This window comes from Centropristis striata, chromosome 17 (genome assembly GCF_030273125.1).
Source record: "Centropristis striata isolate RG_2023a ecotype Rhode Island chromosome 17, C.striata_1.0, whole genome shotgun sequence".
NCBI classification, from domain to species: domain Eukaryota; kingdom Metazoa; phylum Chordata; class Actinopteri; order Perciformes; family Serranidae; genus Centropristis; species Centropristis striata.
This window is the reverse complement of record NC_081533.1, coordinates 17,335,942-17,360,001: the sequence shown is the minus strand read 5'-3', so window position 1 is coordinate 17,360,001 and position 24,060 is coordinate 17,335,942. Positions and strand designations below refer to the sequence as shown.

Sequence of the window (24,060 nt, the reverse complement as noted above, 5' to 3'; positions counted from 1 at the left end):
AATATGAGGTGTATTTTTTGTATTGTTTTACATAGAATTCACTGTAATTTAACATTAAACATTTTACATTTTTTTACTTTTTTAACATTTAACATTTTTTCACATGTAAAATGGATTTCCACCTGTAATAAAAAGGTATAAAACGTGTTTCCTGTGTGATAAATTATTTTGCATTTCTTCGAGTACATTTTTCAAAAGCGACTAGACTTCTATTAAAGCAAAGTAAGAAGAGACGTCTGGATTCCTTTCGACTTCTAAGAAATAATCACATTTCTTTATTCCTTATTTTCTAATTTCCTCCCTCTCTCTCTCTCTCTGTCCTCTGGGCATTTCTATCTCTCTCCTATCATTCTTTTGCAGAGCTGGTAGGTTCTTAAAAACGGGGTCAAATAACAGCCCACCTGGTTTAAAAGAAACATATATATACACTGGCTCTTTCTCCTGTCGCAGGAGCCATTTCCTGGCAATACTGTGAGCGGATTAAGGAGGTTGGAGGTGATGCAGGAAGGGGGAGAGAAGAAGAAATGGGAAGAGGAGGAGCAGGAGGAGGAGGAGGAGGAGGAGGAGGAGGAGGAGGAGGAGGAAGGGACTCTTTAATATAAAAAGTCGTAAAATCCTTCCTCAACCTGATTTATTCTGTTATTATTACTGCAAAAAGGTCAGAAAATAAAGGAGGAGAACGATTAAAGAAGGATCTACTGCATGGGTCTCAAATTCGTGGCCCGCGGGCCAATTGCGGCCCTCGTGACGATATTTTGTGGCCCCCACCTTGATATGAAAGTTTAATGTGAGTTTTATATGAATGGCACTTTACTGTGTTGTGTGTGGAAGGTCCCTTTAATTACTTTTTTTGGGGGGGTAATTTTGTGTCTTTTTTTTTATAATTTTGTGTCTTTTTTAATAATTTTGTGTCTTTTTTGGTAATTTTGTTTCTTTTTTAAAATAATTTTGTGTCTTTTTTTAGTAATGTGTCTTTTTTGGTAATTTTGTTTCTTTTTTAAAATAATTTTGTGTCCTTTTTAAATAATTTTGTGTCTTTTTTTGGTAATTCTGTGTATTTTTCCTGTCATTTTGTGTCTTTTTTTTAGTAATTTTGTGTCTTTTTTTAAGTAATTGTGTCTTTTTCCTGTCATTTTGTGTCTTTTTTTTGTAATTTTGTGTCTTTTTTGATCATTTTGATACTGCCTCCAGCGACCCCCAGGTAATTTGAGTTTAAGACCCCTGATCTCCTCTAAATTTTCAACATCACTGCATTTTACAATATCAGAGAGGCGATTTTTCACATTCAGAGTCATTAAATCATCTATTTTATATCCAATTCATCACTGAATTCTTGATGCAACGCCCTCTCTCCTCCATCGGTGTGATGAGAACCAGCCCGGCCCCTCCACAAAGAGGGAGGACGGAAGAAAATGAGATCTGACATGTTTAAGTAGAAACAGATGAGAGTTGGAGGAGGAGAAGGGAGGTGAAGAGGGAGGGAGATATAACAGCTTCTGTATATACGTTTGGTTCAGACGTGACCAGAGGCGAAGAGGAGCACAGAGACATGGAGGCTTTGTTTGTTTTCTTCTCATCAGAAGAAATTATTTCAAATAAATCTCCTGAAAACAGACATATGTGCATTCTGAATATCTGAGTATGAGAGAGACTCATTGTTTTCCACATTTCCCCCTAAAAATACAGGTTTATAGCTGCTAATCTTATAATACATATATCAAATAATAAAATTATTAACTTATAACGATGATTTTTTGTTCAAACAATATCTCATTTACACAAACGGAACCCAGAACGTGTACATTGTATAATAGTTCAAATGTGCAGTAAAATATTGTGTACATATATATACATTTTCACTATAATTTTAGTTACTTTTAGGAAGTTTTGTAACCACAAAATACAGTTTCAGTTAGTTATCTTTTTTTTTTTTAAACTCTCGTTTTTATTTCAGTTAACGAAAATGTTTTTTTCGTTATTTCGTTTCCTTTTCGTTAACTATAACCTTGTTAACCTTGTTCCCTAGCCCCTTACGTTAACCCTAACATGGACCTGAGCATGAATTGTAACCTTTAACCTTAAAATAAAGCCTGAAATATCAAAAAGCCTTTAAAGAAGTGAGGACCGGCCAAAATGTCCTCACTTTGCAAAAATGTCCTCACTCTGTTGGTTAAAAACGCGTTCCGGTCCTCACTATGTAGGAAGTACAAGAACACACACACACACACACACACACAGAAACAAGATCTTGGGAAAAGAGCAGGAGTTAGGGGGGGGAAAGGCAGGAAAAAGGAGCAAAATGTAGGTTTGGAGGAATAATACCTCTCTGTTTGAGGGAAGAGAAAGTTCCTGATGATCCTGGTTGATAAGTGTAACTCAGTAATGTCAGTGTAATGCAACAGTCTTGATGTTTGAGCACTTTGATCTAATTAAAGTTCCATGTTACCACTTTACTGAACTTGCTGATTTTCTCTTCTTTCATATCTTTTGTACTATAAAGTTTTCATGATTGTCCCTATTTCTGCAATTGCTACACGTCTCTTTTACTCACTTTTCTTTTTGCTAATTTCTTCTCGATTTGCCTTCTTTCTCTCTTCCTACTTTCCTTTCTCATGTCCTTTTTGTTTCCTATTTCCTTACTTCTAATGGAGGAGATCCACTGAGTCTGTTGATATTCTGTATGAGGAGTCCACAAGCAATTTTGTGTCCTTTTTTTTTGTAATTTTGAGTCTTTTTAAAAATAATTTTGTGTCCTTTTTTTTGTAATTTTGTCTTTTTTTTTAGTAATTTTGTGTCTTTTTTTTTTTATAATTTTGTGTCTTTTTTTTATAATTTTGTGTCTTTTCTCAGCAATTTTGTGTCTTTTTTTAAATAATTTTGTGTCTTTTTTTGGTAATTTTGTGTGTTTTTGTTTTTTTTAGCAATTTTGTGTCTTTTTTGGGTCATTTTGTGTCTTTCATATCTGTTGATATTCTGTATGTGGAGTCCACAAATCCTTTTCATTTTCCAGGGAAAGCAGGCAATCTGGCTGCCCATTGCATGATGGATACGTATCTACTTTTAGATAAGGCGAGTTGAATGACCACTGGCTGTATCTAAAGGCAGTGCTGGTCAAATATGATTCATGATTAAGAAGCTGGACTGCATATCACTCACCTGAAAGGTTTCAACAACATATTTTGGTGCCTGTTGTTGAGCTTTAATATGAGAAAGTTCATGAGTCCCTTTGCTGGACTTTAGGGTGGCTCGCCCACGACAAGCACCATAAAAAAAACACCCTAAAATATAAAGATCTGGGTATAAATTGGATTTTAAACTTTTCATTTGGAGCAAAATTACTGTGGTTAAACTCTTAATTGCTGTTTTTCGATTCAAAGCCCATTTCCTTCCTTCAATTTATATTACCTGCAGCATTTTTCTGCACCGTTACATTTACAGGACATTGTTTTCTGTTGAACTGCTTCATTTAGCTTTTCTTTGCAACTGTAATTGTGTGGGGAAATTTAATCAAGGTGAAGGAAATTTTAAACTTTGTGCTCTTTTAAGACCAGTAACATTTGTTTGTGACTGTAGTTTAGCTTTAACCCTCTATGGTACGCATTGTGATGCCAGTTAGGGGAAAAAAAGAAGATTCAGTAGCTTCAACAGGGTACAAAACATAACATTTTAAATGTAAAAACATTATAAAAGGAACTTTTTTAACCGGTTTCTTGTCTGAATGTTGTACGGTGGCCCATTGAACCAACGACCCATTGAAATGATTGTCTTGAACAGTCTAAGTGTATGAAACTATCACATAGGTTTACTCATCTATCAATAGGAATATATTTTTCCAGATGGTATAGGGCCAGGAAATTATGTTTTGAGTGATTTTTTTTTGGCGCAAAAAGGCAAAGCTGTTTCCTTTGAAAAAGTCTGCAAAATAGGGTTTCAATATGGCCTCCTGGAGGTCATGTGACAAATATAAGCATTGCTATTGGTTCCCTATACTTTTCCCTCTTTTTTTAAAGTATCTTATCACTCAAAAACATGCATTGTAGAAATTTGACAGGCCAAAAATGGGTATGTTGCCTGGGCAACATCGTACCATAGTGAGCTCTGTGCGCAGATTTAGGGTGGCTCGCCCACCACAAGCACCATAAAAATAAACCCTTTAACATATAAAAATCTGGGTATAGATTGGATTTTAAACTTCTGAGGACAATTACTGTGGTTTAACTCTTAATTGCTGTTATTCGATGCAAAGCACATTTCCTTCCTTCACTTTTTATTACCTGCAGCATTTTTCTGCACCATTACGTTTGCAGGAGGACATTGTTTTCTCTAAAACTGCTGCATTTAGCTTTTTCTTGCAACTGTAATTGCGTGGGTAAAATGAATCCAGGTAAAACAAATTGGGACTTTGTGCCCTATTAAGACCAGTAACATATTTTTGTGACTGTTGTTTAGCTTTTATTAGCATTTAATACAAGAAAGTTAGTGAGTCCTTCTGCTGGACTTTGAGCTCAGTGAGCAGATTCAGGGTGGCTCGCCCACGACAAGCACAATAAAAATAAACCCTTTAACATACAAAATAGATTGGATTTTAAACTTCAGAGCACAATTACTGTGGTTTAACTCTTTACGGCTCTTTTTTTCAGTGCAAAGCACATTTCCTTCCTTCATTTTTTATTACCTGCAGCATTTTTCTGCACCATTACATTTGCTGGAGGACATTGTTCTCTGTAAAACTGCTGCATTTTGTTTTTTCTTGCAACTGTAATTGTGTTGGGAAATTAGATCCAGGTGAAGGAAATGCTGGACTTTCTGCCCTCCAGTGGATGTTGTGGCAAACAGCACATATTTAAAAAACAAACAAAAACAGCAACATATTTTAGTGACTGTTGTTGAGCTTTTATACCAGAAAGCTAGTCAGTCTTCCTGCTGGACAGATTTAGGGTGGTTCACCCACGACAAGCCCCATAAAAAAACACCCTAAAATACAAAGATCTGGGTATAGAGTGGATTTTCAAATCTTGGACATGTGCCCTAACAGGCTACATTCAGACAGGACTTGAGTGCGAGATGTGAAAACAATAAAACTTTGTCATAGAGCTAAACCAAATACATCACTTGAAAGGTCTTGGCCTGGAGAGTAACATATATCAATTTGAAAGTTCTATAATATTCTTGTTTTGAGATATTGACCTTTGAACCTTAACCTTGGGGCATATTTGAAGGATTTTAACTAACTAACTAACTTTAGGATATGCTGAAAAAATAAAAAAAATCCCCCATTGAACAAGACAATATTTAAATTCTGATGCCAAAAATGTGACTGACATCCCCTCAAACCCCTGGAAAGCCACTAATTAAGTATTTCCAACTTCCAATTTTAGGGGAAACCCTGTTTTATTAAAAGAACTACAACTCCCTAGACCTCTCTTCAGTACTTCTGTCGACATCAGCACCATAGTTGTAGTTCTTCCATTTTAGGGTTGTATTAGGGTTGTGAAAACATATTTCTACCCAATATATTGAATATCACACACTGTCTAATAAATAATTATACTGCATGTATATTATCTATGCTAAAAAAAGACAACAATGTTTGTTTAATGAAGATATTTTAACTAAAACAGGAGAGCAGCCCGCGGCATTTACAGTGGAGCGCATGTCGATGAGATCGCACCACACATCCGGTAGATTACAAAATAAAACAGCGGACAAATCTGATCGTAAGTTATCACTTTGTCAACATTAGTGTCTCCCGCTGCAACAGAATAATATGTTGATCAGCAAATCAACCTCAGACACAAGGCATGTAATGGGCGAAGGCTTGATCTGTTAAATACACAGAGGATCAGGGAGATTTCAAAATAAAACACAGCGGATCGTGTTTGTCTGGCAAGATGTTCGCCACAAAGTGATTATGTACATTCACTGAGTGAATATTTAGAAAATAAAACATATATTTCTTGCTAGAAATGTAATCAAAATTCATTTGTATGCAGAAATATTGATTTTTTCACTGAAAATGAGAGAACTGTCTGCCATATTTTTTGTTCTGACTGCCGGAACCTTGAAAGTCACGTGATTTAGACACAAACCAATAGGAAAAAATATCCATGGAGTAGCCACGGGATATGACTGTCATTAACCCATTGAAGCCTGGAAAGCGGATACGTTGTTTTGTAGTATTTGTATAAGCTTTCAAATACTTTTTGAATTTCATTTCAATCTGCTACAGAGGCTGAAATCTATCTATCTATCTATCTATCTATCTATCTATCTAATCTATTATTTAGTAGAAGCGTTGACACTTCTGTTGAATTTCCAGAAAAAATTCAGGTTTTAGGGGCTTATTTTAAAATCGCCCAGATGTTTTACAGGCGTTTTAGGCGTCAATGGGTTAACTTGCATTGTAGCGAAATCCGTGTCAGTTTCACGGAAATTTGAGTGATTCCGTGGCTAATCCACAGATTTTGAGTTAAGCGAATCCGTGGCTATTTCACGGATTCCTGTCAGACCAGGTTGCAACCTTTTCTTTTCATCCAAAATGCCCTATTTTAAGTGTGACCAACTAGTTTCATTTGTGCCAGCAATTCTCATTTTAAATGTATTTTGTTTTGTTTTTATTTGAACTTTCTTGTCCCGTCTCCTGCTGGGAGCCTAATAACTCCCCTCTCTCTCTTTAAGCCACAGCCCACTCCCTCCTTCATCATTATCCCCTCTTCTCCCTGTAAACACTTTCGCTGCCTGGAGGACACAAACACACACATTCACCATCAGAAAGCTACACACTTTTCACACACACTCCTGACTCTGTGAGTGCTCCATCCCACAGCAGATAATGAAGGCAGAGAGCAGCCAGACTGTAATCCCTAAAAGGAGTGGAAAGAAGGAAGGAAGAGAGAGAGAGAGAGAGGCTCCTCTCCTTCTCTATCTATTCATCTCATTTTTGTCTCAGTCTCTCTGCTTCTCTCCTTCATATCGCCTGGAATTCAGTTTTAGATGGACTCCAGAGGGTTAAGATTTTTGTACACCAAACATTTAAATAATTCATAAAATTTCTTTGTTATAAATTAAACTACCCAACAACATATAGGCCTACATTTTTACTTGAACGTATTATTACAGGGTGGTATTAGTACTTTTACTTGAGTAACTGCTCCCGGGTCGTCAATGGTCCTTTAGCTTCAAACTAAGATGCCTTACAGCAGCCGTCTCAAACTCAAATTACCTGGGGGCCGCTGGAGGCAGTATCAAAATGACCAAAAAAGACACAAAATGACTATAAAAAGACACAAAATGACAGAGAAAAAAATGACCAAAAAGACACAAAATTACTAAAAAAAAAAAAAAAAAAAGACACAAAATTACTAACAAAAAACACAAAATTACTTTAAAAAGACACTAAATGACCCAAAAAAAATACACAAAATGACTGAAAAAACACAAAATTATTATAATTATTTTATGTGTGTTTTTTATGTGTGTTTTATGTTTTTGTAATTTTTTTGTGTTTTTAAATTTTTTTTATGTGTTTTCGGTTTGTTTTTGTGTGTTTTTATGTGGCTTTTTTGTCATTTTTGGTTTGTTTTTGGTGTGTTTTTTTTTTTGTTCAATATGTTGATCCAGTGAGTCAAAATGAAAAAAATGATCAGGTCATATAGGTGAGGTTGTGCTGGAAAAAAAAAAAAAACGACGAGTGGATTATACAGGGAGAATGAAAAGGAGTCAAAATAGCCCCAAACTCCAAAGGGTTATAGAGAAGCCTGAAGACTGGAGTTATAAAACACTCATGACAATCTTTGGTGTCGAGGAATCAAGATCAATTTGGCTTCACCAAAGCTTCCCAGACATTTTAAAAACAATCCCCTGGAGATATTTTTTATGATTTGTGAGAGAAAACTGGAGTGAAAGTGAAGTGAAAGTGCCAGTTTGAGTCAGAGAGGAAATTGAACCTCTTACCCTGATGCTGCATTCAACAAAGCAATCATCAAGTCATTTCCTCCAAAGCTGAGAGACCGATAGGAAACTCTAGCAGAGTGTGTTTGGCAGAGAGAAGCCGGACACGGCGGCCGCTGGCTATCAATGACCAATCACATATTAATGATTGAAGCTGATTGTAGTCGGGGATTGACAGCAACTTGTCAGAAGGACACATCTCCTCCAAAACAGCCCGTTCTCAACCCCAAGCAGCAACCTCAAGTACTTTACTTAACCCTCTGGAGTCCATCTATTTATTGGAAATACACGTTTATTTACAGTAATAACTTTATTTATATATGATATGTAGACAAGCTGAGAAAGCCAGTTGAAAATTCAATTATAGAAGCTTTCACAGTGTGCCATTTATGTTTCTAGACCATTTTTAAAATGTGAATTTTCTTTCTACAATGAAAACTATTACTATTTTTAATTTACATGCAAATAGACTGTTTTGTAGTTTTATTATTTTTCTGCTGTTTTTTTGTGTATAAATGGTTAAAAAATGTCCATAGAAACCTGTTTCTTTTGCTTGTATTTTGGGTTCCTGGCAGCTTTATTCTTTGTTAATTAAAATAAAATAAAAAATCTGACTGATAGCCAAGTTTGTGTGTAGAAAAAGGAGCCATGCATGTGATGTAAGGACAGACTGAAAGATGCTAAACAGAGACAGAAATGAATGCATAGGAAGTTGACAAATTTGAACCAAAATATCCTGGACTTCAGAGGTTTAAGTACAAATCACAGGCACTTGTACTTTACTTTTCTTGCCAGAGAGAAATGTTGTCCGTTGTGCTTTGTCAGTGGCCCTTTACTTCAAATTATGACACTTTACATTTTCATAGTTTTGTTGGGAGATAAGGAGGAAGTCAGGTGAAGTGGTATAAAGAGCGACAAAGTCCATATAGGGAGGCGTTTCAGGAATGGGAATGTAGCGCCCCCTACATTATTTCCTGAGCTCCAAGATTGACCAAAATTTATAAAATTCAGTAGGCATGTAGAACTCTTCCAGATGAACAAAAAAGTCAGCAGGACCCATATCCTAAACTCAACAGGAAGTCGGCCATTTTGATTTGTATGGCCATTTTTCAACATTTAAACGTGTCATACTTTAACAAACTCCTCCTTGAGATTTAACCCAACCACCTTCAAATCTGGTCAGTCCACTCTTAAGACATGTACAACGATAAATTGCGAAGCTTTAAACTTTTCATCAAAGGGCGTGGCTGTGGCGGCCTGAAGACATCAATGAGACAAAAATGAGTTATAGTTAAGACGCGCGTCGGGTCCGAGGGCCCGTTCACTGCTGCATGCAGCCCTACTTTTATTAGTAATTCTTGTCATTTGGATTGTCTTTTCTGTCATTTTATGTTGTTGGTCCATTCTGTACACACAGAATTGACTGGTTTGTGTACTGATTGTGAAGCCCCTCGGGGTGAAATTTGTGATTTACAATATTGAGCTTCATAAATAAAATTATTCAGCTGATCGCAGGAGAAACTGAACCCTCGCAGGGCTGCTTCCACATCAACAAACTCATAGTATAGCCTTTTTTTCTTGAACCGAAACATTCAGATTCTGCATGACACACGAAAAAATATTTTAAAATATATATCACACGAGCACAGATGAGAGTCTTCTTCAAAGTGCCAAGCAGGGGGTGAGAGAGATAGAGAGGGAGAGGGAGATAAATAAGGGAGAGGAAGAAAGAGTGGAGGAGAAGAAGAAGAGGATTAGAGTGATGATGAGGGGAAATATGTGCAACACACATTCTCCCTCTCTGTCTGGTTTACTCCAACAGCTGGGCTCTACTGCCACCTAGTGGCCATGATGGGAACTGAAGATTTGCTTGGAACATTTTATTTATTGTTATTAACACTACTAACTTGAAATATTTGACATATTTATATTTTCTGTGACTTCTATATTGTGCAGAAGAAGAAAATCATATTTTGGTTGGACTAAAGGACTAAAAAAAGACACAAAATGACCAAAAAAGACACAAAATGACCCAAAAAATTCACAAAATGACCAAAAAAAGACACAAAATGACTAAAAAAGGACACAAAATTACCCAAAAAAAGACACAAAATGACTAAAAAAAGACACAAAATTACCAAAAAAAGACACAAAATTACCAAAGAAAGACACAAATTGACTAAAGAATTCACAAAATGAGAAGACAGAATTACTAAAAAAAACAAAGACACAAAATGACCAAATGACTAAAAAAAGACACAAAAATACACAAAATGACTAAAAAAGACACAAAAAGACACAAAATGACTAAAAAAGACACAAAAAGACCAAAAAATACACAACAAGAGACACAAAATAACAAAAAAAGACCCAAAAAAAGACACAAAATGACTAAAAAACACACAAAAAGACCAAAAAAGACACAAAATGACCAAAAAAAGACACAAAATGACTAAAATAAGACACAAAATGACTAAAAAAATACACAAAATGAGAAGACAGAATTACCAAAAAAAACACAGAAGACACAAAATGACAAAAAAAATGGACAAAATAGCCCAAGACTCCATAGAGTTAACAGAGAGAACCAGGAGAGAAAATAAAAAACAAGAAGAGAAGAAGACAAGAAGGAGGATGAAAATACTGTAAAAATAAATAAATAAAAAAAGGTGGAAAAAGGATTTAATAAATAAGGAGGCAGCAAAAAAGTAAATATAAGAACAGAGAAAGAATTAAAAACAGAGGGATAGTGAGGATTATAATGGGGACATATAATAAAAAAGAAGAAGAATGCAGGAATGAATGGGGGAGGAGTGAGCGAAGCAGAAAAGGAAACAAAACAGAGCATGAATTGCTTTGGTTTCATTTTTTCGGGGGCAGTGCCAACTTTCTAGAGAGAGTTGTAGAGTAAAATCCCCCCTGAGGCTCCAGAGCTTCCCACCACTTCCTGATAAAAAGCATTGTAAGACATAATTCACGGGGCTCTGCCAATCAGAAACCTGCAATCTGGCTGGTAGCGCTTGGCAACAGAATTTAGTCCAGCACATAAAAAAAAAATGTCTGGAGACTGAAACCAGCTTCATGTCATTTTGTGTCTTTTTCAGTCATTGTGTGTCTTTTAATTAGTCATTTTGTGTCTTTTCTGGTCATTTTGTGTCTTTTTTTGTCATTTTGTGTCTTTTTTTAGTCATTTTGTGTCTTTTTTTGGTCATTTTGTGTCTTTTTTAGTCATTTTGTGTCTTTTTTTAGTCATCTTGTGTCTTTTTTTGGTTATTTTATGTCATTTTTTGGTCATTTTGTGTCTTTTTTAGTCATTTTCTGTCTTTTTTTTGGTCATTTTCTGTCTTTTTTAGTCATTTAGTCCAACACAAATGTGATTTTGAATCTTTTTTTAACTTTCAAAACACGATCATGCTCAATAAAGAATTTTAAATGTTTCAAATGTGAACAAAGGTTACAAATATAACATTCTAGTGGGACCCTATTTTCATTTTGTGTATTTCTTTTTGTGTCTTTTTGGGTCATTTTGTGTCTTTTTGTGTCTTTTTTTAGTCATTTTGTGTCTTTTTTTTGTCATTCTGGGTCTTTTTGTGTCTTTTTTTAATCATTTTGTGTCTTTTTTTTTTTCATTTTGTGTCTTTTTTTAGTCATTTTGTTTCTTTTTGTTTCTTTTGAAACCAGCTTCAAATTGAAGCTCAAAGAAACGTTACAAACTCTGGTCTCAAGTGTCAAAATAAAATCCTGCTCCGCTCCTCTCTGTGACCTCTGAGAACAAAGCATGCCACACTTCATGGACGGAGTTATTTCTACATTTATTTGACCCGACTCCGTGTTGAAAATCTTGAGTTTTGGTGACGCGGACATAAAGACGAGCCTCTCTCTCTGATTCTCACGCTGCAGCTGGACGGAGCGAGGGATGGCAGACGAGAGAAAGAGAGAGATGCACTTTTAATCATTTGCATGTGAAATAGATACTGGCACGTAGATCAAAAACTGGAGCTGGAAGGAGGCACACACACACACACACACACACACACAGTACCGTCAGTGTGTGTGGTGACAGCAGCAGGCCTGTGTGAGCTGAGAAGCATGTGAGGCTGATTACAGAATATTTACTGCTGAGTCCGTCTAGACAGGAGAGAGAGAGAAGAGAGAGAGAGAGAGAGAGAGAGAGAGAGAGAGAGAGAGAGGTATGATGGAGGCAGAGAAGGAAATGATGGAGAAGGGAGCGAGAAAGAAAGGGTGCTGTAGAAAGAAATTATGGACTGAATGAATGAAGTAGGAATTATATCATAAAAAGCCCAAATAAAGTGGCCTCTCGCAGATTCTAATGCCACTATTCCATTATGTACACTGACCTTAAACATTGCATATATTATTTATTATTTTAAGGAGAATAAAGATTCTTGTATGTTTTATTTAAGGCATCTTATTTTGACAGTCCTTATGTAAACTCTGTGGTGGATTCTGTTAACACACTGTGCTCTTATTTTGAAAGCAGCATGTGTTTGGCTAATGCCACTATTCCATTATGTACACTGACCTTAAACATTGCATATTTTATTTATTATTTTAAGGAGAATAAAGGTTCTTGTATCTTTTATTTAAGGCATCTTATTTTGACAGTCTTCTTGTAAACTCTGTGGTGGATTCTGTTAACACACTATGCTCTTATTTTGAAAGCAGCATGTGTTTAGCTAATGCCACTATTCCATTATGTACACTGACCTTAAACATTGCATATTTTAATTAATTATTGTAAAGGAGAATAAAGGTTCTTGTATGTTTTATTTAAGGCATCTTATTTTGACAGTCTTCTTGTAAACTCTGTGGTGGATTCTGTTAACACACTATGCTCTTATTTTGAAAGCAGCATGTGTTTAGCTAATGCAACTATTCCATTATGTACACTGACCTTAAACATTGCATTTTTTATTTATTATTGTAAGGAGAATAATAGTATTATAACATATTACAGCAATATAACAAAATATGAACACAATTTAAATATAAATGGGAATAAAACAGTGTAAAGTTCTGGATATTAAACCCTGAATGACCTTGACTGTAAGCAGAGTTTGTGCCAAAGTTGCTGGAGAGAAAAACTGCAACGTCAGGCAGCGCACATAAACAACAGACAAGTGTGTCATTGTCAATTCAGACTGGTCACACACACACACACACACACACACACACACACACACACACACACACACACACACACACACACACAAGGTAACTTCCAGATGGGCAGCATTCCCAAAACCTGTCTTGTTCACCACAAGAATTAATTTTACAACCACAAACAGGACACACACACACACATTCTTGTACGTCTATCTTTGTGAGGACCCTCATTGTAACAGTGAATTCCCTTGCAAGGTTATAATAGTTTTGGATTTTTAATTAGTTTTAGTTTTAATTTTGTTGTGATTTTTTGTTTTCAAATTCAGTAAGTTTTAATGAGTTTTAGAGTGAGTTTGCTAGTTTTAGTTTAGTATTTATTTGTTTTAGTTTTTTGTAATGGGATATTTGTTGGGTGGGAGATTAAAAGAGGTCACAGTAAATTTTGCCTTTATTTCCTTTGTCTTATCCATCTTCATAATGTATGAAAAAAGTTGACAAAGATGAAAATGAAGGACATTTTCACTATAATTTTATTTAGTTTTGTAACCACACAATACAGTTTCAGTTAGTTATCATTATCATGTAACCTTTAACCCTTAAAACAAAGTCTGAAATCTCAAAAAAGCCTTTAAAGAAGTGAGGACCGGCCGAAATGTCCTCACTTTGCAAAAACGTCCTCACTCTGTTGGTTAAATACGTGTCGTGGTCCTCACTATGTAGGAAGTACAAGAACACACACACACACACACACTTTAAAATCTGTTTTAACAGGAAGTGAATGTGATGTAATATGTTTTGTAAACACATTAACAGTAAGCACATGATACACAGGCACTTTCTTACATTGCAACAGTCACTTGAAACACACACACACACACACACACACACACACACACACACAGGCTAATAGCGAGCTTGATGAATGATGCATTCCTTCACAGAGGGCATCGTACTACAGTAACACTCTTTCATTTTCATCCGCCCACTCACCAGTTAATCTCTCTTTCTCTATTCTGCCTTTTTTTATCTTTTTTTTCTTCCTCATACAACTTTCCTCCCGTCTTGCTCTCTTCTCTTCCTCTCATTATTCCCACCATCCCTCTCTCCTCATTTCAACACTCAACTTTCTTTCCATCCATCTCTCCTTCTCCTTTTTCTATCAATAAACTTTTCTTGTTTTCTAAAAATGTACAAGAAATGTTTACATTTGTGCATTTTATCAGAGCGTGATATGCAATAAAGGAAAAGTTGGAAATATTTTGGGAAATGCTAAAAGTGACAATAATTGATATAACTTTCATGTCGGAGTGTTAAGTATGGAGTGAGAGCCAACAAGCTATTAGCTTAGCTTAGCATGAAGACTAGAAGCAGAAGGAAACAGCTGGCTTGGCTCTGTCCAAAAGTTGGAAACCAGCACATCTAAACCTCATGAATCAGAGTTAATTTAGCAACCTGGTCCGTGAAATAGCCACGGAAGCGCTTAACTCAAAATCCATGAAATAGCCACAGAATCACTTTCCGTGAAATACACACGGATTTCATTGAATCACGCTTCACTGTAAATGCCCCGGGCTCCATTCCATTCCAGTTGGCGTTTAAACAAACAGTGTTGTCTTTTTTTTTAGGATAGATAATATACATGCAGTATAATTATTTATTAGACAGTGTGTGATATTCGATATATTGGGTAGAAATATGTTTTCACAACCCTAGCACAACCCTTAAATGGAAGAATTATAACTATGGTGCTGATGTCGACATAAGTACTGAAGAGAGGTCTAGGGAGTTGTAGTTCTTTTAATAAAACAGGGTTTCCCCTGAAATTGGAAGTTTGAAATACTTAATTAGTGGCTTTCCAGGGGTTTGAGGGGATGTCAATCACATTTCTGGTATCAGACTTTAAATATTGTCTTGTTCAATGGGGGATTTTTTATTTTTTCAGCATATCCAAAAGCCCCCCCACCCCCACCCCCACCCCTTTGTGACTATGCACACATTATAGTCCATGTCAACACCTTTCTATAACAGTAGGTCTCATGTCTGTAACCCTTTTTGTCCCTTAGTTATAAGACCTTTCCGGTGATGTGTTTGGTTGAGCTCTATGACAAAGTTGTATTGTTTTCAAATCTTGGACATGTGCCGTAACAGGCTAAGATTCAGACAGCACTTTGAGTGCTCTGAGTGCGAGATGTGAAAATAATAAAAGGGATAAAAAAAAAATGACTTAATGAATAAAACTAAGAAGCACAATCATCTAAAGACTAACTTGCAAATTTGCTTAATCATGTTGACTTGTTAATAAATCCATGCAGCAAAGAATAAAGAAACTAAAGTAGCAACAACTTGGTTTAATTGGGAGTCATAACTAGAAACAGTCATGCAGCTTTCAGTCTTTATGCTAAGCTAAGCTAAGCTAAGCTACGTTCCACCTGCTTCTAACTCAATACTAATAATTCTATCAATCTTCTCATCCAACACTTAGCGGGACAGCAAATTCAATTTGTTTGACCCAAAATGTCAAAGACATTGAAAATAAATCTTTCCAGATGAAGTGTGTCTCATTCTGCATTTCTCCACACATCCATCTTTCATCTCCTGTTTCCACTTGTATCCGTGTGTCTCCCAGTTTCCACTTTGTTTTCCCACACCTCTCTTCCCTTCTTCTCTCCTTCTTTGTTCCACTAATTCAGTGTTTTTGTCTTTTTGCCTTTTATCTACTCTCCGTTTGCCCTCTGTCCTCCCTCCGCCTGTCCATCACAAACCGGTTTCTGTCATCACTCGACAATCTGCAGAATGAGAGGGAGGAACGACGAGTGAAACTAGACACAGCGAAAGAGAAAAAAAAGAGTGGAAAATACAGAGCGCTGTGACAAGGGAGGACGAGCACAAGGAGAGTGACAAATCTGACAGCTGAAAAGAGAAGGAAGCACTGCTGAGGAAGGAAACTCTGCCTGAGGGACAGAAGAACAGATTTAACTGTAATCCAGACGCACACTAACAGCTCCTGCAGCAAAACAAGAACCCAGATCTGCTCTGACACAAACACACAAATTATTCAATTTAGACACACTTCCTCTCCCAGACAGGCCTGTGTAAACAACCACAGGATCTGGTGCACAAGGATGAGATAATGATGTAATACTGTGGGAGGATACGTCCAGGAAGTATTATCAGTTCTATTTCAGCAAAGAAAAGAAGAAAAATAACTTCTTATGAAGCTAGAAAAACTGGATCTTAACAAAGTTTGTCCTTAAAATAAGAGGTCACATGTGACGTTACAGCAGGGATCTCAAAGTCACCAAAAAAAGACATGAAAGACACAAAATTACTTGAAAAAAGACACAAAATGACCAAAAAAAGACACAAAATGACCAAAAAAGACAGAAAATTATTTTAAAAATACACAAAATGACCCCAAAAATACACAAAATTACTAAAAAAGACACAAAGTTATTAAAAAAAAAAAAAAAAATTAAGTACAATATGATCTGATAATGTACAATACAATAACGTATAATATAATTAAATATTTGATACAATAAGATAAGAAGATGATCTGTTAAACTATACAATTAAATTTGTTACAATATGATAAGGTTCCGCTAAACGATGTTATACAATACTTTGATACAATACACTGCAAAATGTTAAGATTAAATAACTTAATGATATGATATGAATAATAACAATGTGATAGGAATTAAAAACCTGATACAATACAATAAGATTTGGTAAAATAAGATACAGAACAAAACTGCTCGATGTCTCAACTATCAGGCTTAACTAACTTACCATACAACTGAACTACATCTTCTAAATGCAAACTGCTCGTAACAATTCATTATTCATTTTCCATTTATCCATAAAATCCATACAAAAACTTACATTCACTGACGATAATTATTGAGTCAGAAGAAAGGTTCATCTCAAGAAAAACTGCAGAATAAAAAGTCCTGTCCCTGACCTGTAAAATCTAGAACTAATTCTCTTCAGTCTGTAATGAGGATGAAGAGAAAGGAATAACAAAACAATGAACCTTTTAAAACGTTCCTCTGAGTAAATGAGACGAAAATATTAATGTGCAGCTGCCTGGGGTGAACGGGAGGACGGTGGAAGACTCTCTGAAATGAAGTAAATGTGCTGAATCTAGTGAAACCCCAGCTGAGGGAACCACTTTAATTAACACAAAGTTTCTCCTTCTGAACAACCGTATGAAGACGAGACTGTGGCTATCTGGGCCAGAAGCTGCCTGCAGGCTGCAGACATGTGCAGGAGTGTGTGGTTGTCGGTTTGAGTTCCGCACCGGCTAGGAAAACACAGGTGGGGACTTTGGATGTGGAAAGACGCTGTCTCTGGGTCATCAGGGTGTATTTGACCAAGGCATTTCAAGTTATATGTTCACTTTACATATATAATTTGAGAATAAAACTGTTACCTCCCGTAGGTTTTTAGGAGGCTGTAAAAGATTTTTTTTAATTCTGATTCCCTGATCTGTAAAAGTAAATTCTGCCATCCTTTCTACGTAAAGCAATTTTTTTCTATGTGAAGGGTGACAAACCCATCATATAGACGAGACACAACAAAGCAATAGTCACAGTTCAGTTCATACCCTGGTGTCGCAGTTTGGTTCATTCCCTGGTACTAGAGTCACGGTTCGGGTCATACCCTGGTACAAGAGTCACAGTTCGGGTCATACCCTGGTACAAGAGTCACAGTTCGGGTCATACCCTGGTACAAGAGTCACAGTTGAGGTCATACCCTGGTACAAGAGTCACAGTTCGGGTCATACCCAGGTACAAGAGTCACAGTTGGGGTCATACCCAGGTACAAGAGTCACAGTTGAGGTCATACCCTGGTACAAGAGTCACAGTTGAGGTCATACCCTGGTACAAGAGTCACAGTTCGGGTCATACCCTGGTGCAAGAGTCACAGTTCGGGTCATACCCTGGTACAAGAGTCACAGTTGAGGTCATACCCTGGTACAAGAGTCACAGTTGGGGTCATACCCAGGTACAAGAGTCACAGTTGAGGTCATACCCTGGTACAAGAGTCATAGTTCGGGTCATACCCTGGTGCAAGAGTCACAGTTCGGGTCATACCCTGGTACAAGAGTCACAGTTGAGGTCATACCCTGGTACAAGAGTCACAGTTCGGGTCATACCCTGGTACAAGAGTCACAGTTCGGGTCATACCCTGGTACAAGAGTCACAGCTCGGGTCATACCCTGGTACAAGAGTCACAGTTCGGGTCATACCCTGGTATAAGAGTCACAGTTCGGGTCAAACCCTGGTACAGGAGTCACAGTTTGGGTCATACCCTGGTACAGGAGTCACGGTTCTGTTCATACCCTGGTACAAGAGTCACTGTTCGGTTCATACCCTGGTACAGGAGTCACAGTTCGGGTCATACCCTGGTAAAAGAGTCACAGTTCTGTTCATACCCTGGTACAGGAGTCACTGTTTGGTTCATACCCTGGTACAGGAGTCACTGTTTGGTTCATACCCTGGTACAGGAGTCACTTTTTGCTAAAGAAAACATCTATTTTGTGGAGTTCAGAAGTTTAAAAGAAACCCTGATATGTGCATCACTAATAGGAATAAAAAGCAGCCGAAAAAAAAGACTGGACGAGGAGGTGAGGATGGGCTTAAAGTAAATATATATATAAATGTAAATATATATATTGTCATAAGTCATTAATTTCCATTGTTCATACATATAAAAACTTTAAAAAAACAAAGTATATAAATAACAATAATACTATTGTCCATCACAATGTTTCACTGTAAAAATGATCCGAGCACAAGAACCATTACAGGCCTAAAACACACTTATTAAAACAAGATAAACGACTGCAAAGTTTCGAGACATCAAAGGGATGTTTTCAAAAACAGTAAAATATTAATTAAATGACTCATTTGTGGAGCTCAGATATCAATATAACATCTGAAAATAAATTAACACGATGAAATCAATCGTCAAACCTTTAATGCACTGTGAAACAGCTCGTTACATGTAAGTGCTGTTTGTGGTGAATCCCATCATATCCCTCTTTCTGTTCTCCGTCTGTTGAGAGGTTTATGTTTTTACGGCTGGATGAACTTTCATGTTTGTGTCAGAACCAACTTAGCGGATGAATCCCGTCCAAATCAGCACTAATTGGAGGTTGTGTTGGAGTGTGTATGTGTGTGTGTGTGTGTGTGTCTTTGAGTGTGAAGTCAATGAGTCCCAGGAGGTGCAGCATTCCCACTGCTGTCACATGACAAGAGGGACGTTAATGAGAGGGAAGAGGAAAGTTGAGGGAGTCTGATATGCTCTTACATACACTGGTTAAATAACTTATCTTCAAGAGACTTTCAGCAGCTTGTATTCCAGAGTTTGGTCCAATCAGAGGAGCAAAATGTGACTGTGATACCACAATACTCTGCCAAACAGCTAAATGTCAGGCTGCTTTCCTTCTACTCCACTGCCTGCAGCTCCAGACCCCCCAGGCTGACTGTGTGTGTGTGTGTGTGTGTGTGTGTGTGTGTGTGTGACCGAGGCAGTCAGACTTCCTTCATCCAGTTTCATACCAGATATGACACAGCAAATTATTTGCAGGAGGTGCAGAGCTAGCCACAACCCAACATCAGGAAATCTTCCTTTATAGATTTATTTGTGACATGAATAATGCAGTCAATATTTAAACGCTCTAAAAAAGCATGTTTTCTTTGAAAGATCGCCAAAAATGCACCGTGTCTTGAATGAAAATATAAAACAGGCATTATCGATTAACCTATTATAGGTTATGAAAGTTGCCATTAGAAAAAGTAACCAAAACAAAGCCTAAAATTGTGATATTTCTGTCAAAATCACTTTATTCTACATGCCCCATTTAAAATGTTGTCAAACATAAACTGTTTGTAATAACTATATCCTGTTAAAAACATTAAATTTTGCTCCTCAGCGACACTTTGAAGACATGATTGATTCTGATGAGACGAACGGTCACGTGACAAATATTCAATGAAAATCTGTTTACACAGAGCTGAGAGGAGAGGACAGGACAGGTTGTAAGTAGAGATTGTAAAAATGCAAATAGTTCCAATATTCATGACACTTGTGGGCACTTGGAAAAGCATTGTTTTTTTCATAAATTCAATTTCATAAAAAAATGTAGAATTATTATATTATTTTTTAAATTATTATATTATATATATTTCTAATGTTGACTTTATGATTTTATGATTTTTTGTTTTTATTTGTATACATGCATATTTTATTTTGTGCGGGCAGTACATTTTACATTTTATTTTATTTATTTTTATCCTATTTTTAATTTATTTTATCTCATTGTATTTTACTGTTCTGTTGTTTACTACATCTCTTTGTATTGTGTTATCTATTTATTGTTTGTGCAATATATATATATATATATATATATATATATATATATATATATATATATATATATATTGCAGTTAAATACAAGGCAACAGTTAAATACACCTAAATACAAGGGCACAGTGAGTAAAATGTAAAAGTGTCCTGAAACAGCTTGTTGGGGTTCAGAGGGGTTTGGTAACAAGTTCATTTAAACTTAGACTTGTTTTAGATGTTCTTCACATAAGTTGTTAACCTGGTGAGCATTAATGATTATTCCTGTCAGAAAGGACACTAAAAGCTCCAAAAAGACAAAGAAAAAGAGTCTATAAATAATGATTACAGCAAATAAAGATTGCATAGAACTACATGTATATATATATATATATATATATATATATATATATATATATATATATATATATATTGCAGTGAAATACAAGTCCACAGTGAGTAAAATGTGAAAAGAGCACAAAACGCAAAACACAATGCATCACCAAATGTCCAGTAATTCTCTGTATTCCTTTAATAAACATAACTTCCACAGCAGCAAACTGGAAAAAGTGAAAACTTGACCCCATATTAATCATTTGGGGGTCAAACTTTGCCTGACAAAAAGCTCAATGACGCAGAATCCTGTGAGAAGATATAGCTTCCCTCTTCATTCAGACTCTGCAACAACACAGTGTTTCGAAGACACGGACAAATAAGCTCATTTAAAACTTTCGGGGAACATTTAAATGTCAGCGTGAGAGACGGAGCTGTTCCAGTCGAGACACACAAAAGATCAGAGAGACAGATGGAGAGCTGATGACTCTTTTTTTTCATCTTCCTTTCTTTAAAATCTTTCAGGAAATTTCCTCCAGGACAACAAACATTTCAAGGTACGTTATAAAGCGTGTCCTGTCTGGTCCTGCCATGTGAGCCTTGTCCTTTAGCCTGAGGCTGGTTGGCACCAACAGACACCAGCTTGTTGTATTTCTCTCACACAGCAGAGCAGGACTTTATGTTCCCATAAAATGTCATGGTCACAACATTCACATTTAGTTTTAATAGAGATTAATTTATAAGTGCAGCGACTCTTTACATAACATTAAAGCTACAATGTGCAAGATCAGGAGATCAAGGCCAGAGCCAGAGAAATGAAAAGAAGACTGCTCTTCATACAACTAACAAAAAACTCCAAAACAAAAAAAATAATACCCGTTTGACGACAAAAGCTACAGAAACAGTCGTGATGTAAGAAGTCTGCACTGTCGAGGTTGTTAACTGCAGACATCAAGCTTTTATAGGCCGAGTTTTGTACTAAACAGTGGTGAATGAACACACACATTTTGGTCTGGTAAAAACTGACAAACGGAAAAAACTTTTAAGAGGTCAAAAATGGATACAATGAAGGAAACTTTGCAATCCTGAATCTCTGTATATTTAAGTTAAGTTAAGTTACGGAGCATTTTGTCACTAAGTTTTGTATCCAAAGTCAGTTTTTGGCTAACTAACTACATTTAATTATCCTGGCTAACGCCAGACTAATCACAAATGAGATCTAGTCTGGAGACCACCTATTCATTTCTCCGTAGAGGAGGGCGTGGTTTACGATCCTCCAGAGCCGTTTATTGGGCGCGACGTGTCTATCATAAGCGTCTGTTGGTAGCTCTTAGCCAATTGTCGGACGCTTGTAGTTTTGTAGTTTTCTTACAGATCCAACATGGCTGCAGCAGACGCGAAGCTCTCTTTTGATCTAGCTGTAGACAATGTTCTAGATAGTTTAGAGCCAAAGTTGATTTTAAAAGAAGAACAACGTTTGACTTTACACTCCTGTTTCACCACCAAAAAGGATGTTTTAGCCTTGCTTCTGACAGGATTTGGCCAAAGCCTAATCTACCAACTAGCCCCGCTACCGCTCACTGCTGTTCTGGCTACGAGCCGGGGGACAGCGGAGCCCCCAGAGACCCCCAGCAGCTCGTCTATTGACCATAAAATCAGTGGATGTGTGTGGCTGAATGACATGAGGGGGGAATAAGGTGTAAAAACAAATAATTTTGCACCCGGCAGACTGTAAGCTGAAACTACAGAGCAGCCAGAGTCAGAACATGCTGCAGAAAAACGTTGCAGAAGCAGAATTGAGCAATTTAGTCTCAAAGTAGAGATGGGCTAGTCCGGCTATGTAAACATTAATTTCTGACGCTCTACATACGTCATCTGGTATAACTGATATGATTGGCTAAGAGCTACCTACAGACGCTTATGATAGACATTCGTAGCGCTCAATAAACCGCTCTGGAGGATCGTAAACCACGCCTCCTCTATGAAGAAATTAATAGGTGGTATCTGGACTAGATCTCATTTGTGATTAGTCTGGCGTTAGCCAGGCTAATCTACTACAGAGGCTGAAAAATCTATTATTTGGTAGGAAGGGTTGACACTTCTGTTGAACTTCTGTTATTTTAAAATCGTGTTTTACAGGCGTTTTAGGCCTAAATGGGTTAAAAGAAAAGCTCAGGACACAATTTTTGACATATAAAGCCATTGTTTGACCTTGTACACCATGTAAAACAGAAAACACATATTTTAACAGACAAATAAAACACAAACTGACATCCTGGTGGTCAAACCCTTGACTTTAAGCTTCTCTGATTGGATAAGAAAGATGAGGATCAGATAAAAAGACATAATCGATGCATCACTGCCAGACCATATCTACTTTCATACTGAAGCTTTTATTAAATTTCCTGCATCCGAGCTGCCGGGGACGCTCAAACAACAAACCGGCAGTAAAATAAGACACTTGGTAGATGGAGGAAACGGCTAAATAATAAGAGATGATTCAAGCAGCATCTGTGTGTGTGTGTGGTGTAAACGTGTGAGCGCTGTGGGCTGCAGGGATCAGCGGAGGCTCGTGGTTTGAGTAATGGCTCCACAAAGAGACCTTCAGCTGCCTTGAAGCTCATTTGTTTGGAATGAGTCAAGCGTCCACATATGAAAGACATCGGTTTATCTTGGCTCCATGAGCAAAGTATACAGGTCCTGCAGGATTTTGTTGCATCATTTCATTTCAGAGTTTAACCGCTGACTGACCATAATCAAAGTTTATCCATTAAAACTACTTGTAAACTAGACTTTTACTAGATTTTTTGAAAGCAGATATAACCAAATACAGATTTTGTTCTGTCCATTACAACCAATTATCACATTTCGTTTCGGTTGGTTGCACATATCCCACTAACGATCCAGTTACTGCTCAACATTTTATTGTTCCAGACCACAGAAACATCTGCAGAGCTACAAATGTCTCAATTAAACACATTTCACTTTTCTGATCAGCAAACATTTCCACATACAGGACCACATACAGAGCAGCAGCATCTTCATGTCTCTGTTACGGTTGATCTGACACACACCATTCTATTGGCTATTATCCAAATACACTTGTCGGCCACTTCATTAGGTACACCTGTGCAAGAGCTCCTTAACGCAAGTATCTAATCAGCCAATCACATGGCAGCAACTCAATACATTTTAGCATCAGAATGGGGAAGAAATAGCCAGACTATATCACAAATGAGATCTAGTCTGGATACCACCAATTCATTTCTCAGTAGAGGAGGCGTGGTTTACGATCCT

At 36.8% G+C, this 24,060-nt stretch overlaps 1 protein-coding gene across 1 annotated transcript in view; it reads right to left on the bottom strand.

The window, feature by feature from the left end:
• The window catches only part of nhsl2 (NHS-like 2), a 183,925-nt gene that overhangs the window by 158,008 nt on the left and 1,857 nt on the right, over window positions 1-24,060 (bottom strand). Inside the window, exons 2-7 of the mRNA XM_059354398.1 lie at window positions 18,456-18,487; window positions 18,301-18,363; window positions 18,146-18,208; window positions 17,991-18,053; window positions 17,867-17,929; window positions 17,687-17,743 (exon numbers count right to left, since the gene is read on the bottom strand). Coding sequence (XP_059210381.1) covers window positions 17,687-17,743; window positions 17,867-17,929; window positions 17,991-18,053; window positions 18,146-18,208; window positions 18,301-18,363; window positions 18,456-18,487 — 341 coding nt within the window. The remainder of the gene's footprint in view (window positions 1-17,686; window positions 17,744-17,866; window positions 17,930-17,990; window positions 18,054-18,145; window positions 18,209-18,300; window positions 18,364-18,455; window positions 18,488-24,060) is intronic.